Source organism: Balaenoptera acutorostrata, chromosome 13, assembly GCF_949987535.1.
Source record: "Balaenoptera acutorostrata chromosome 13, mBalAcu1.1, whole genome shotgun sequence".
NCBI lineage: Eukaryota > Metazoa > Chordata > Mammalia > Artiodactyla > Balaenopteridae > Balaenoptera > Balaenoptera acutorostrata.
Window position 1 is genome coordinate 8,801,950 of NC_080076.1, and position 15,106 is coordinate 8,817,055.

At 33.2% G+C, this 15,106-nt stretch overlaps 1 protein-coding gene across 3 annotated transcripts in view; it reads right to left on the bottom strand.

The window, feature by feature from the left end:
• Positions 1-15,106, bottom strand: part of CCDC102B (coiled-coil domain containing 102B) — a 222,667-nt gene that overhangs the window by 168,959 nt on the left and 38,602 nt on the right. For all 3 annotated transcript variants that reach the window (XM_007189940.2, XM_057526837.1, XM_057526836.1), the window contains exons 2-4: positions 11,467-12,088; positions 9,686-9,906; positions 1,164-1,272 (exon numbers count right to left, since the gene is read on the bottom strand). In XM_007189940.2, coding sequence (XP_007190002.1) covers positions 1,164-1,272; positions 9,686-9,906; positions 11,467-12,072 — 936 coding nt within the window. In that variant the 5' untranslated portion in view covers positions 12,073-12,088. The remainder of the gene's footprint in view (positions 1-1,163; positions 1,273-9,685; positions 9,907-11,466; positions 12,089-15,106) is intronic.

Below are 15,106 nucleotides of genomic sequence, written 5' to 3' on the forward strand. Positions count from 1 at the left end.
TGTGCCACGCGGCATGCAGAATCTTAGTTCTTCAACCAGGGATCCAACCTGTGTCTCCTGCAATGGAAGCATAGAGTCTTAACCACTGGACTGCCAGGGAAGTCCCTCCCTCTTTTCAAATCTCAGTGGTCCACAGGGTTGACATAGTCGACTAGTTCTGAACCTCTGCATGATGATTACTATGCTCTATGGACATCAGGATGCCTGCATGTGACCCATAAATAAGGCAAGTGCTGGCAACTAAGGTTCTTGAATATTCCCTCATGGGATTTCAGCAAACTTGAGTCAATGACTCTACACTTTATCACTTGCTGGAAACAAAGCTGAAACAACATTCGTATGGAATTTCATAAACAAAGAGGAATACTGCTTCCCACTTTTTAAACAACTGATGGAGGAGTGCTTTAGATTAAGGCATGATTACATAACTGATTTCGATATGCAGCTTCTTTCGACAGCTGTCAACACATGTACAGTTTGTATGTGTGTATATATATATGTATGTATATAGCACAGAGATGAACTAAATGCTAACTCATTGGAGAGCATTTAGCTTGTCATTATTTTTGCTCAGTATTTTTCTTTAATTTGCTTTGCTCATTATTCTATCCCACATACTTACCTAGCATAGTGCTTTAGTACACAAAATACACACAATTAATATTATTTAAATAATGAATATTAATAAATCACGGAAAGTGTTCATGACAGCATTTTATTGATGAAAATGCAAAGGAAATGTATAAAGGCTAATGTCTGATTCTGAGTAACTATAATGCCAATGTGAAAAGAACTTAAATATACTTAAGATAAATTAATATTTTCAGAATGCTTTATAAAAGAGTAAGATAAAGTTGTTTATTATAGATGTTCTGATATGATGGCATCTTAGGCTGTCCGTCCCCTCACATGTGCCTGGAATGGATAGTTAATTGTGTCATGCGGTTGATCATTAAAAATATGTGTTATTTAGAACAAGGTTTCTTATGGCTTGAGTTTGACTGAGTCCACTATTAATATGTGAGTTCAAATATTCCTTTTATAGAGGGAATTCAATCTTTTAACCTCCTTTCCTCTTGTCTACTCAGTCTTCTGCCCACCAGGTTACACATTGGAACAGAGAAAACAGTCAGTTGCTTCCTTTCCATCATACGTCTCCCTACCTCTTTCAGACTTTTTGTCTTTGATTCTTTCAGTTCTTCATACTTCCATTTCCACACAGACAAAGCTGACTCCAGCCGTTCTATTTCTTTTTCCAAAGATAAGCGCATTCTAAATAGAGAATTAAAAGCAAAATAGACTTACAATTTTAAAATAATTTTAGGAATGCATTCAATTTTAGATTTTCTATTTTCCTAATTTTTTATATTTGTATATGATCATTGTCATGACAGAAAACTTTTTTCAGCTTATTAAAAATTAAAAATATTGAGTAAAAGTTGGTTTACAGTAGTTTAAACACATTTAATTTGGCTTTGCCAGCATTAAAATAATTGACTTTCTGCCTGCTGTCTCCTGCATTATTCATTCATTTCTTTCAATGCTTCTTATTCATATTGTTTCCTTACATGGGAGGATATATATATGTTTCTAATTTTAACATGGTTTTTATCCAACTTCATATCGTGACTGTATATGAATGAAGAATTCTTTGATATGACAGAGAATACCAAGGAGCCCACATAACCATTTAAGAAATCAGTCATTTATTGGAGATATAAAAATACTTTTTAAATATCTGCAACTCTGTTTTAATAAAGCAGTTTCACTGGGATCTTTATTTAAATTATTTAAAATAATTGAAATTAATTTCTCTATTTGTAGAATAAGTGACAGAACTTGGATGAAAATATTTAATCCTTTAATATCTCATCATTGATTTTTTTTTCCCATGCCCACACATCTATTAGAGTGAGTCCTGAAAATAATTGTTTATTTCTGGTGGTAATTAGCATATATCGACCTTTGCAAATGGTCAGTCCTTATCTGTGTGGTAGATTATTGTTAAAAATACTTATTCTCTTTCCTCTTCTTCCATGGACAGAGTTGCTTTCCCCATCCCTGGATTCTAGGCTTTGACAATGGGATATTATCCGATGTGACAGATTACAGAAATTTGAAAAGAATTTGTGTGGTTAGGCTTCTTTTATCCCTCAGCCATCACTGTGAAAAGAGTTTCCCCCGGGAACCGGGAACCGCTGTCCCCAAATAAACATATGAAGCAGATCTGAGCTCAACCTTACCAAGGAGCCAAGCCCAGCTGGTCCAGTGGAGGTCAGCTGACCTTGCATCCACCTAGGCAAAATACTTTGTTGTCTTAAGCTACTGAATTATTATTATTATTTTATGCAGCAAAAGATAGCTGATACAGGAAATGATACTTAAAAGGAGATGCTGCAACAACAAAAATGAAAAATATGTAGACCTAATTTAGGGGTCAGATGGTGGACAGGGGCTGGAAAGAAAACATAAGAAGCTAGAAAAATAGTGATACATGTTATTTAGTGCTGAAACAGAAGATGAAATTGTCACTTACTGTGCCTTGGAAATAGAAAATGTGCCTGACATTACCAATGGGTTGCTATTGGGCATGATGTGGCCAAAGACTTAAAAAGTGTTTGTGTGACTGGGTTTACTCACTTATATTTTGGCCATTACTATGAGAAATACATACCTGTGCAGGCCCACTGCTCCCAGGGGAAGATAAGAGCCATGAATCACAGCTGAGTTTTCCCTGCAGAGCCCTGTCCAGATAACCAACCTCCAGTGGCTCACAGACTCCAACCAAATAAATTCTGATTGTTACATGCCTCTAAGATTCTGTAGTTATTAGTTACAGTCTTACTGTATTTATAATTAGCTAATACACACACGGATCTATTTCAGTGATAATGCTGCTAGAAAGATCTTAGGACATATTCACAGAGCTAGAAGATGCATCCAGAATAAAAATTGAATGCCATTTCCATATTTATAAGAATTAGGAATCTTCTTCTAGGTAGCAATAGTATGAAAATAATTCAAAATAGAATTAGGCCATAAATATATTAGTTTAATCCAATCAATGGATAAGCAGCCCATTAAAGAGTTACATAATAATATTTGCATGAATCAAGCCATAAAATTGAAAGAGGATAGTAAAAGAATTTGTTACAGCTTAACTTCACCTCAAAAGACTTAATTTGCAAAAGACACCAGCACTATTTACAGGACTATAATTTGGAATCCCTTATTAACACAGTACATATATTACAATGAACAAAGAAAAAGACTCAATAGGTTCTTCAGAACACTCCTACGGATGTCCACAGGTCCAGATTAACAACCGCAGCCAAAAATTCTGATAGATAGGTAAATTTAGCCAGCTGATGACACCCCAGTTGCTTACCATGATACGATTTTTGCTCTTAGTGACTGTGTTTGAGATTTTAAGAATAGGATTAAATATAGAAATTGGGAACAAATTGCCAAATAGTAACATTTTGTGTTAAATATAGAAAAAATACATAAAAGACATTGTATATTAAAATATGTTATGTATTTGGCATTCAGGTTTTAAAGTTTTGGATGATAAGGTATGTTTGAATATTTAAAAGAAATTGAGTATTGACTTTAACCTGTAAATTTAAGTCGAAAAATATAATAAAATTGTATTGTTTGTGACTTCATTGAAATACTTAAGAATCACCATATTTATAATTTTAATTTATTAGAATTACACGAGTAGAACATGACAATGTTTTCATCAGTGAAAGGAATATCTTAAATTAATAAAATAATTTTATTAAAGGATATTGATCAAATACATTTGTGTAATGAAGCAAACATTGAGAAAATTTTCTCAAAATTAATTTTGAGAATTATTTATAAACAGATTAATATAAAAATTATACTTGAAAATTTGAGAAAAGTCTACATTTTTGAATTTACAAATTCAAAATTATACATGTTGAGAAATCAGTGTCAGCTTTTAACATTACACTCTAATAAATCAAATGATAATGTTAGCAAAAAAGCTCATATTAACATAAAAATGATTTATAATTACTGTAGAATAAATGTTGATCCTCGAAATTGTCATCAGAATTACTGTGGCAACTATGCCCTCAGGGGTTTTATAAGAAGTTCAAACAGAACACTGCAAATTATATTAAACTTTTAGTTACATGTAAATATAGATATAGTGTAAAGATATAATTATATGTAGATTACATCTAGACTAAGTATTCAAGGCCAGTTCATGAAATGAAAATAATTTTGAAAAGCATATTAAAATGAATAGTTAACCATTTGTATTCTTTATTTAAGGCAGATTAGTCACATTTAAAATATAGCATTATTTCTCTCTTTAAGTATACATCTTAAATAAAATAACTGATATTTATTAGTTTAGTGGAAGAAAATTATGTATTTCATTCTGTAAAATGGTACAATTTAGAGAAGTGAGAGAACAGGCAATTCATAAAAATTTATTTAATAGCAATGTGATGCTTGGGTATATTTCAGCATAGCTTTATAAAAAAAAACAGTGACTATTTGTTTCAAGCATTAGGACGTAAGGACTGTGCCCACTTAAATTTATGCAGCAGAGGGCACTCTTTAAATCCTTAATTTTCTGGCCTAATCAATTTATTCTACATTTTAGAGAGATTTTCAAAATTGATTAATTGTACTTACATTTATAATTGAAATTTAAACTATCACCATATTGTTTGAACTACAAGAAGGCAAAAAAAAAAACAACCTAATTTACTCTAAAGGATATTGCATATTTTATGCACAGATTCTTTAAAAAAAAATTACTAAGACAAAGCTCAGAAAAAATATAGTATTTTAATATGATGATACAAACTTTTAAAAATCAGATTGTTAAAATGTATAATATTTGCAGGATCTAAAAAGTAGTATATGAACCAAAATGATTTTTATAAAAAGGTATGATTATATTTCTATGCAATCTTTTGATACTTTGTTAATCATCCCATAATGATCCCATAATAAATGGGCATAAATTTTAAACATCTAGACAGGAAGATTAATCAAAATTTTTTCAGAGATAAAAATTCCTAAACATTACTATCTGGTAATAAATATTAATCATTTTTGAACTGTATGAAATTTCACTGTAAAATATCTAGTCAGTATTTTCTTAGAGGTCTATTAGTGTCAAATTTTTTTGCCATACAAAAATAATTAATTTGTAATAACATCTAGATATCCATTTTTTCATTAGTCTAAAATTTAGAGTTAGTATTAAATGATGAATAATAAAATTTTTTACAAGTATACTTTTAATAAGCAACCTATTTATCATTTCATGATTTCACTATTTATAACTACATATTTCAGCAGTAACATCTTTCAATATCTTTCAATTTCATCACCTTTCAGCATTTTCAGCAAATAGCCAAAGCCATATATAGTTAATTTAATTAGAAAAGAGATGACTTTAAAGAATACTGTTAAGCTCAGAGACACCCAGGAGGACCAGAGACCAAGGCTTGGACAAGGCTATGCAGCCAGGAACAAGACCCATCTCATGTCACAGAACCGGCCCAATGAAGACCCCACTGCCTGTTGCCTGTACACTCTCCTGATATCAACTGTGTGTCCAACAAACAAATATACTCAAAATAGCTAATTTAAATAGAAAGAGACATTAATAGCACAAAGAATCTCTGGGAGAGCCAGTGAAGCAGATTGGGAACCTGCAGTCAGAAATACCAAAGATAAAGCAGTAGAAATCTTCCCATCAGCACTTTCTTGGGGCCACCATTTAAGTACAGACATCACAGCATGACCTCAACATCCCCTCAACTCGAGTCATGGGATGATGTCACCAGAGACTTGAGGCTGCTGCTGCCTCTGAAAACAAGATGTAGCTACTGCCACTGCCTTCTCCCCTCACCAGGATCGATGCTGGTGCTCTCATCTTCTTGGAGGATTAATTTATGCTAAAACAACTAGGTGGCTATATTTGAATAGCCGTTCCTATGTCAACCATCTGCACCCTAATTGCAAAGGAGACTGAGGTAGAGAATTACTAGTGCTTTTATAGTCTACACAGAGAGATAGACTCTCTCATTAGGTACAGGACTGCCCAAACACAAACATACTTTAGAGTAAAAAAGAAATTGCAAAAATACACAAAAATTAACTTGAAATGGATTCAAGACCTTAATTTAAGACCTGAAATGTAAAACACCTGGAAGAAAACATAAGGGGAAAGCTCCTGAATATTAGTATTGGCAAAGATTATTTTGATTCTACATCAAAAGCACAGGTACCAAAAAAGCAAAAATAAATAAGTGGGACTATACCAAACTAAAAAGCTTCTGCACAGCAAAAGAAACAATTAACAAAATGAAAAGGTAACCTATGGAATGGAGGAATTATTTGCACACCACACTGGGGTTAATATCCAAAATATATAAAAGGAACTCATACAACTCAATAGCAAAAAAAAAAAAAAAAAGATGAATGTACAGCGTCGTGACTATAGTGAACACCATGGTACTGTATACTTGAAATTTGCTAAGAGAGTAGATCATAAGTGTTCTTACCACACACAAAAATAATAACTATGTGAAGTGATGGGTGTATTAATTAGCTTGATTATGGTAATCATTTCCAAGTATGTATATACATCAAAACATCATGTTGTATACCTTAAATATATACAAATTTTATTTGTCAGTTATAAGCTTACTGTATATCCCATTAGTAACAGTGAATAAATAAGTAGATCTGACTTTCTATTCTTTAACAATATTACATTAAATAATATTAACCAGACTTGCATGCAATTTTTTCATTGTCTTAACTGAGGAATAGTCACAACCATATATATAGATTTCTTTCGTATGCTAATCATTGGAGCATTTTCAGTTTGCTGTATTATCTCACCAAGATTTAAAATCTCATTTTATTGAGAAAAAAACATAACATTTAATGAAGCAAAGAAAAATAATTGAAGCATACTGCTCTTCTTACATAGAAAACAAATTAAGAAAATAAAATGGAAAGGGAGATTAAAGCTCAGATTAATTGACAGAAAGCTAACATTTTGTAAGGGATGCAGGTGCCATCTGCAGTTTAACTTTAGAACTCATTCTAAAGGCTAAAACAGCACATCAACATATTTTACCTCATCATCTCTCTTACTTAAGACGTAATATTGCCAAAGTTCCTCTTCCTAAATGTTTAGGTACACCTAGATCTGTACAAGGATCAGTTTTCCCGCCCTCATCTCAAATTTTCTACCTGGGAAGTCGTTTTTTTTAAGAGATCAGAAATATACAAATTCTCAGTACATGAGCAGCTTCCAGATACTGGGTAATTATTCATCAAACTGAACAGTACGAATAATACAAATAATAGATACACTTCAGTGTCTTAGATGAGGGGGTTCTAGTCAGTCAATGGTGGAAATGATTCCCTGAGTTCTCTAGGTTGATTCCTGTGCTCTAGTCAAGAGAAGTTTCCCACTAGCTGGGAACATAGAAAAAATTACATTCACATCTTCTCAACTCCAGCCACCCACTCACTGAGATTCCAGGAGGAAGAATTTAAAAGATTAGACAGATTTATAGTAAAAGTAGATACTGTATACTTAGGAAACATTCTCTTGTGATAGAAAAAAAGGCTTTGCCATGGCCTCACGTGGATTGCAGGCTAGTGTTAATTCATGGACATATCATACCCATGGGACTGCTTCTTAAAGAGGAGAGTGAGAAAGCAAAATGGAATCAAAGGCCCCGTTTCCCCCTTATTCTTCAGCCTGTCTTTTGTTTATATGCTGAATTTGCTGAGAACTGGGGGATTTACTTATTACTATGGGGATTGTTCATTTATTCCAAGGAAGTCAGATATATATGTACATGTACATGTGTACAAGTGAGAGTGTAAAGACACACATGTGTATCATTAAAACTGGTACCTTTGGGAGTTTACATGCAGGAAACAGCATTTTCACATTGCTCCTATTATGTTATGTAGGTGAAGTAGCATTGTGAGTGGGTTGGAGAGAAGTCTATAACCACTAAAAAGTTAAATCCTTCAAGAAATGAAGCCCAGAGGTTAGAACTTGACTGAGACCTGTAGTTCCAGAGTAAATTAATTGTTAATATGGGTGCAGACATTCAATTTTATTCTCTTTTCTACTAATGTTGATTGCCTCTATTAGGAATTTACACTTGATGGTAGAATAATAAATATTTATTTCTACACAGATACTTGTATTATCACAATCTGTGCATGTGGTGAGGTATAGGCAAAGAATCTGAAAAAGGGAATTAGTGGTAGGAATAAATTTCAGAGGGACTTGTGGCTGACAGAAAAGGATTGGCAGATAAAGAGCTTATAGTACTGGTGAGAGGTTTGTGTGCATACTTATCACTGTTTCAATCCACGTAAACCAGGGAAATTAAAACCATTATATAATATATAATTATATTCATACTAAGTGATAATATACATCACTCCCAGTTTTTTTTATTCTGCCCATTAAGAGTCTTATAACTAAAGAGATGGAAAAATAATTATTTTCAGATTTGGGGAATACATTTTAAAGTACATCAAATATTCCACTTATTAGTTTCTAGGGTGATCATGAGGGAACAACAACAAAAAAAACCCGTATTGAGTAATTCATGTTAGTGGCCACTTTCCCAGACATTGTGTCTGATTCTCATAAGAATCCAGTGAAGAGGGCAGAAGTGATGCTATGTGACTTTTAAAGCCAGGTCATTAAAATACCATTTATTTATCTCTGTGCTTGTCAGATGTTCACTTTCAACCAAGCCATTATGCTGTGAGTTAGCCAAGTGGCCACACAGATAGGCTATATACAGATGTTCCAACTGAGATCCCAGATGAGAAAAAAAGTCAGCTGCCAGATATGGGAGTAAGTGAGACTTCAGATAATTCTACACCGCCCCCCGCACCTAAAGCCACCCTCGGCCTTTGAGCCATCCCAGCTGAGGTCACATGTAGCAAGAGTTAAGCTGTCCATATAAATCCATGCTCAAGATTCATGAACAGAATACATGGTGATTGTTGTCTCCATAATAATCATCATTTGCGAAGTTGTTATAAAACAATAGATTGTTGGAACACAGGTATCACTATGCATATTTTTACAAAGTTGACAATAGCACACCCTTGACTAACCCAATATCATATAGCTAGGGTATGTCAGAACCAAGATGAATGTCCAGGTGATTTAATCAAGTCTAGTGCTCCTTCCTCTACACTATAAATGGTCAATGAATAAAGCATCTTTTTCTGCAATCAGTACCTCACCAAATTGTGAGTTTTCCCTTATGAATATTAACATATCTATTCATTTTATTGACTCACTGAAATCTATGAATGCTGTAAAAGTTAGATAATACACAGGTTATTTTAATCATAAACATTAATAATTCAAATATAATAAAGGTGAATCTACCAGAGAAGATGAGAACAAGGTTATGATTAAAAAAAAGATAAAAATGAACCTGTTATAATTTACTTTTCAAAATTCAAAAAATGAATATAAAATTCAAACTCATTTTTAAAATATTAGTACTTAATGACTAATCATAGCTAAAATATATTAGCAGATGGCTAGTTTAAGAGACTTAACAATTTTAAGAAGTTTGAAAAACAGACTTGGTTAAGGAAGACAATGATTAGCACTTACTCTCTTTCTTTCCATAAGATTTTTTGGAACTCATCCAAATGCACCTGCAAAGCTGAAATTTCAGGAACTCCATTCTCCAGAGGCAGATTTATTGCCTGCAGTCTTAATCCAGGTCTCACTGTACAGTTTTCAGAACCACCATTCTTGAATAAATCAGGACAATCTAGATTGAGTTTCACCTCTTCATTTAATTTTAATGGGTCAATAATCAAACCTTCTTCCTGAAAGAAAAAAACAAAACAAAACAATTATTATTGTTGAATTTTAAAATCTAATGTAGAAAAATCATGAAGAAAACATTTTTGAAAGGAAATAAAATGTTATGATTCAGCATCAAATTCATATTTTCATTTATTTATCATTCTCTAATAGTATTATATGGACAAACTTTAACTTATATATTTTTAGGCTTTTTTTTCCTTTCAATGTTCTACCATATTCTAATAAACTAAGTTTCCCTGCAGTCTTTTAAAATTTTCCATTTACAGTGGAATACGTTATATCTAACATAAACTCCATACATCATGAAAAGCTTAACATTTTAGATGGAATTATAGAAAAACAAGATATTAATTGATTTTATGTTTTTAGAGATGGAATTAAATAGAAAGGGGTAATAATATAAAGGGTAAATAATACAAACTATTTAAAGAGATAACATGAATTCCTAAAGTTTCCCAAAGTATGTGCCATGAGTTGTTAATAATATTTACCAGATTAAAAAAAAAATATATGGGGGGTGGTTCATCAATAGATAAGTGTATGAACTGCTAGATTAAAGTTTACAAATTTCTGTTATGTGCAGAATTCTCAGAAATTTCAAGATTCCAAATATACCAAGAAATTCCAAAAGTGGGTAGTGTGAAGTATTCCCTAAAGGTATTTCCCTATGGTACCCATTTTACAGGAATTAATTGTGAGGCCAGAGTCCCAAACCTTGGGAAATGTTTTAAACTACTGTATGGATAATTTATTAATAGTGGCTTATTAGGGTAAATGGAGAGAAATCTCTCTAAATATCTTCTTTTAACATAAAAAATGCTGGGGTTCTTCTTTGGCTAAAAATACTAGTAATATCAGTAATATGGACTGAATCGTGTCTCCCCTAAAACCCATATGTTGAAGTCTGCACCCCCCAACCCCCAGTACCTCAGAATGTGACTGTATTTGGAGACAGGGTCTTTAAAAGGTAATTAAGTTAAAATGAGGGTCATCAGGGTGGGCCTAGTGATGGTATCCTTATAAGAAGAGGAGATGCAAACTCATATATATAGGATGGATAAACAACAAAGTCCTACTGTACAGCACAGGGAACTATATTCAATATCCTGTAATAGAAAATAATATGAAAAACGATATATTTATATGTATAACTGAATCATTTTGCTGTACAGTAGAAATTAACACAACATTGTAAATCAACTATACCTCAATAAAATAAATTAAAAAAAAAAAAAGAAGAGGAAATTTGGACACAGACACACACAGAGAAAAGGTGATGTGAAGACACAGGGAGAAGACCGCCATCTATAAGCCAAGGAGGAAGGCCTCAGCAGAAACCAGCCCTGCTGACACCTGGATCTCAGACTTCTAGCCTCTAGAACGGTGAGAAAATAAATTTCTGTCGCTAAAGCCACTCAGTCTGAGGTACTTAGTTCTGGCAGCCTAAACAAACAAATACAGTCACCACTGGTTTTGCTATTTTCTCTTCCCTCCCCATTACTATATACAGCATTCAAATATGCACATAACCTCTAGATTCCTCTGGATTTTTTTCTGACCTTTCTTTTTATGTTCTCCTTGGTAGGATATTCTCTCTTTCCCAAGCACTCTCTGATGGACTCACACGTTTTGGAACCAATTTGAAAGGGGTCTCTCTGTGCATAGGACACTTCTATGAAACTAGGAAGCTTCCAGTCCTGGGTGACTCTAGCTTCCAAGGCCTCTTTTTGATGTGACAAACTTTGCTTCTTTTTCAAGGCGCTCAATTCCTTCATGGTCATCTCTAATTTTATTCTGAGCTGTCTTCCTTCCTCCCTGGCGCTGTTCCTTTCAGCTCGAACTTTACTCCACTTTTCTCTCCAGTTGGCCGTGCAGTCTGACCACCATCGCATGGTCTTCTCCATCTGAGCGGCTCTGGCCTTGACCTCCTCCAGTTCCCGCAGGCGAAGTTCTTCACAAATGCCCCAGTCGTTGATGCTGCAGGAATGAGCATGGGAGTTGTGAGCGGCATGAGATTGCAGTGCATGAAGGGGCAAACAGGAGCTACAGGTGTCCCTGCGGGATGAGGCAGGTGCCCCCAGGTCACACGGTGGTTTAACTGATGACTGCTGCATCTGGAAGATTTGTGTTTCTTCAATTAACCGATGAATGGAATCTAAATTCATATTTATCTTTTCAGGCCTAAGAAAAGACAGAGAACATAATTGTATTGGATTTCCTCTGCAATTATAAGAGCAAGACCGACATTTAAAACAGAAAGTGATAAAAACAATGCATCTTCTCAACATTGCATATTTTTCTTCCCACTGTAAAAATAGAGAGGAATTTATGCATTTGTAATTATCCTCAAAGAAACAGAAATCGCTCACACTTAATTTTGCCAAACGAATACAAATAAATATGTAAAGATGCAACTGGGGATAGCACAGGACGTGATCTTAACAAATCCAATTCTTTTCACGTAATATTTATTGTAACACACATTGTCCATTAACTGCTCAATGGTCCCCTTTTCCCCTGCTAACTAAAGCACAATTTGTTCAGGTGGAAGGCAGAAGCTGTTGATCTCTGGAAGGATAAGCCCCTATTCCAATCCCAGGGGCTAAATCTTGAGTGGTCTAAATCTTCCATGACAATCCCCATTTAATTTACCATTCACTGGTCTTAAAGCAGCATATGACCTGGTTCTGGCTCATGAGATGTGAGGGGAAGTCTGCTAGAAAAGTTTCCCATCTAGAAAAATGTGAAAACATCAAAATGAGAAACCCTTTTTCCTCTGCTTTCTTCCTGCTTGAACAAAGACATGATTCTGGAAGAAGGTAAGTGTAACAGCCACCCTGTAATGTTAAAAATGGTGGAACAGATGGATGAAAAGAGCTTGATGTAACAATGGAGTTGCAGCATGAAACAAAGAATCCATACCTCTGGTTTCCTTGCTATGTGAGAATGATTAGCTATATTTATTTAAGCTATGATTGTTGAGTTTTCTGTTACTTGGAGTCAAAATGACATCTAACTGATACATGAATTAATTTCCTACTATGGTTAATATTATGATAAGTTCAAAAAATACAATATGAATAAGACATGGTCTTTGTCCTTAAAGATTTTATAGTCCAGTAGATGAGACAAGCACATAAAATTTAAAATACATAATATGCCTATAAAAATACACTTATTTAATCAAATTTTTTTAGCATTGTATTATGTGTCAAATCAATGTTAGCTTCCTAGGGTATGGACAAGGTACTCTAGGGAGAACTGCCAAAGAAGTAGTGAGCTGTTTCCTAGAAATTAAGAGGCTTCACAGACAACACTGAGCAAAGTCTCAGTCATTTCAAAGCTTTAAAAAGGAATTAAAAACAGCTTTCCATATAAATAGCAAAGACAAATTAATTGGTAATTGCAAACCTTTCTTATCAGTATGTACACCCATTACTTTATTCAATATAACAACATAACCACGTTGAGGATTTAGCAAGTGGAACATTTTCTTTAAAATAAATGCTCAAATCATGCAGGTTAATCTAAAATTAATAAAGTTCTATTGTTGTATAAGATTACCCATTTTTATTATCAAAGAAGATTTTCTGGTGTAAATAAGCTTAGATAACATTTTGTATTCATGACATTAACTACTCCCTTTTTCTATTTCCTCTTATATAGTTACAGATCATAAACTGTCTTTTTATGAACCATCTATTTAATTAACTGAAGGGGTTTCATTATACCAATTAAGTTACAAAATACACTTCTATTCACTGAAAACAAGAGTATATAATATTAAATGCATATCACTTGCAGTTGTAGAAAAAAACACATTTTAATAAGTGTTCTGTAGAGATGCCAAACCAATTCACTCCTTATTATAATACTTATTATAATAATATAGATTTGTGGTTGTAATTATTTTTGTTAGCATTAGTATATGTCCAATCATATTTGAATTAGTGCTGACTTGGAGCAACTGTTCCTTTCATTTACTGTAACTCAGAGGGCAATGATAATATAACTGACCAAATTTCTTGGACCATTAGTAAACCAAGACCAATATTAAAAAAAAAAAGAACAAGAGGAACTCTTAGTTAGAAGCATACCAAGTATTATATGTATATATCTGTATATGTATATATTTTTATATTTATATATATATATATTTCACTATTTAATGATATATTTCTTTTGGTAGAAATTCCAAAATGAAGACAGAATATTTATTTCAGCATATTAAACTTAAATTTAACCTTGCCATTTTTCAAAATAAATCAGTATCCTAAAATTGTAATGTCTTTTAAAATGTCTAACTTTTATTTCACTAGTGTTTTGAAGACTCTATAATTAGACTCTGGTACATTGAGATCTTGCCTACCAATTAACTATGTATTTTTTCACATCTAACTAAACAAAATTGAGTTGGATTTAATTATTTAGTCCTTGAATTTCAATAGTATTTCCTGTCCTAAAGTGTTTCTCAAGCAAGTGTAAATGGGGATATTTAATCCTCATGTGTATTTATTAAAGCATTAATTTTCTCTATACATATGTACCTAATCTTCACGTTTTATTTCAGATGATGATGAAAGTATTTTTCAGTGGTTGTAGCACAAAGCCTTTGATATATGGGAAAATATTTTAATGCTATTGACTCTGGTTTCTTATATTAATTTTTGGATTGTTTTTACCACAAAAAAAAGGGAGTGGGGAGCACAGGGAAACTCTTGGAGGTGATGGACATGTTTATTATCTTGAGCATGGTGATGGTTTCATGGGTGCACACATATGTCCAAGCTCATCAAACTGTATATATTAAATACATGCAGTATTTTAAACCAATTACACCTCAATAAAGCTGTTTTTAAAAAGTTCATACAACCAGGCTACCACGATTACTGCAAGTATTTTTGAATGTAGTATATAGCCATATTAATAAAATTTGATGGGTCTACAATGTATAGACTATATTACTAAATGTATTATTTCTTGCCAAAGAGGAGCTTAATGTGTGAGACATTGGGCTCCAGAGTCTATTGGTCCAAGTTCTGACTCTGCCACTTTCTAGGTAGCTGAAAGTAGACAAACCACATAAATTGCCTTTGACTCATATCCTTATTTGTAAAGGAAAACAGAATCATCATGTACCTCACTGAGTTCTTGTGACCATTAAGTGGGAAAATGCCTACAGATTGGCTAGCCCAGACT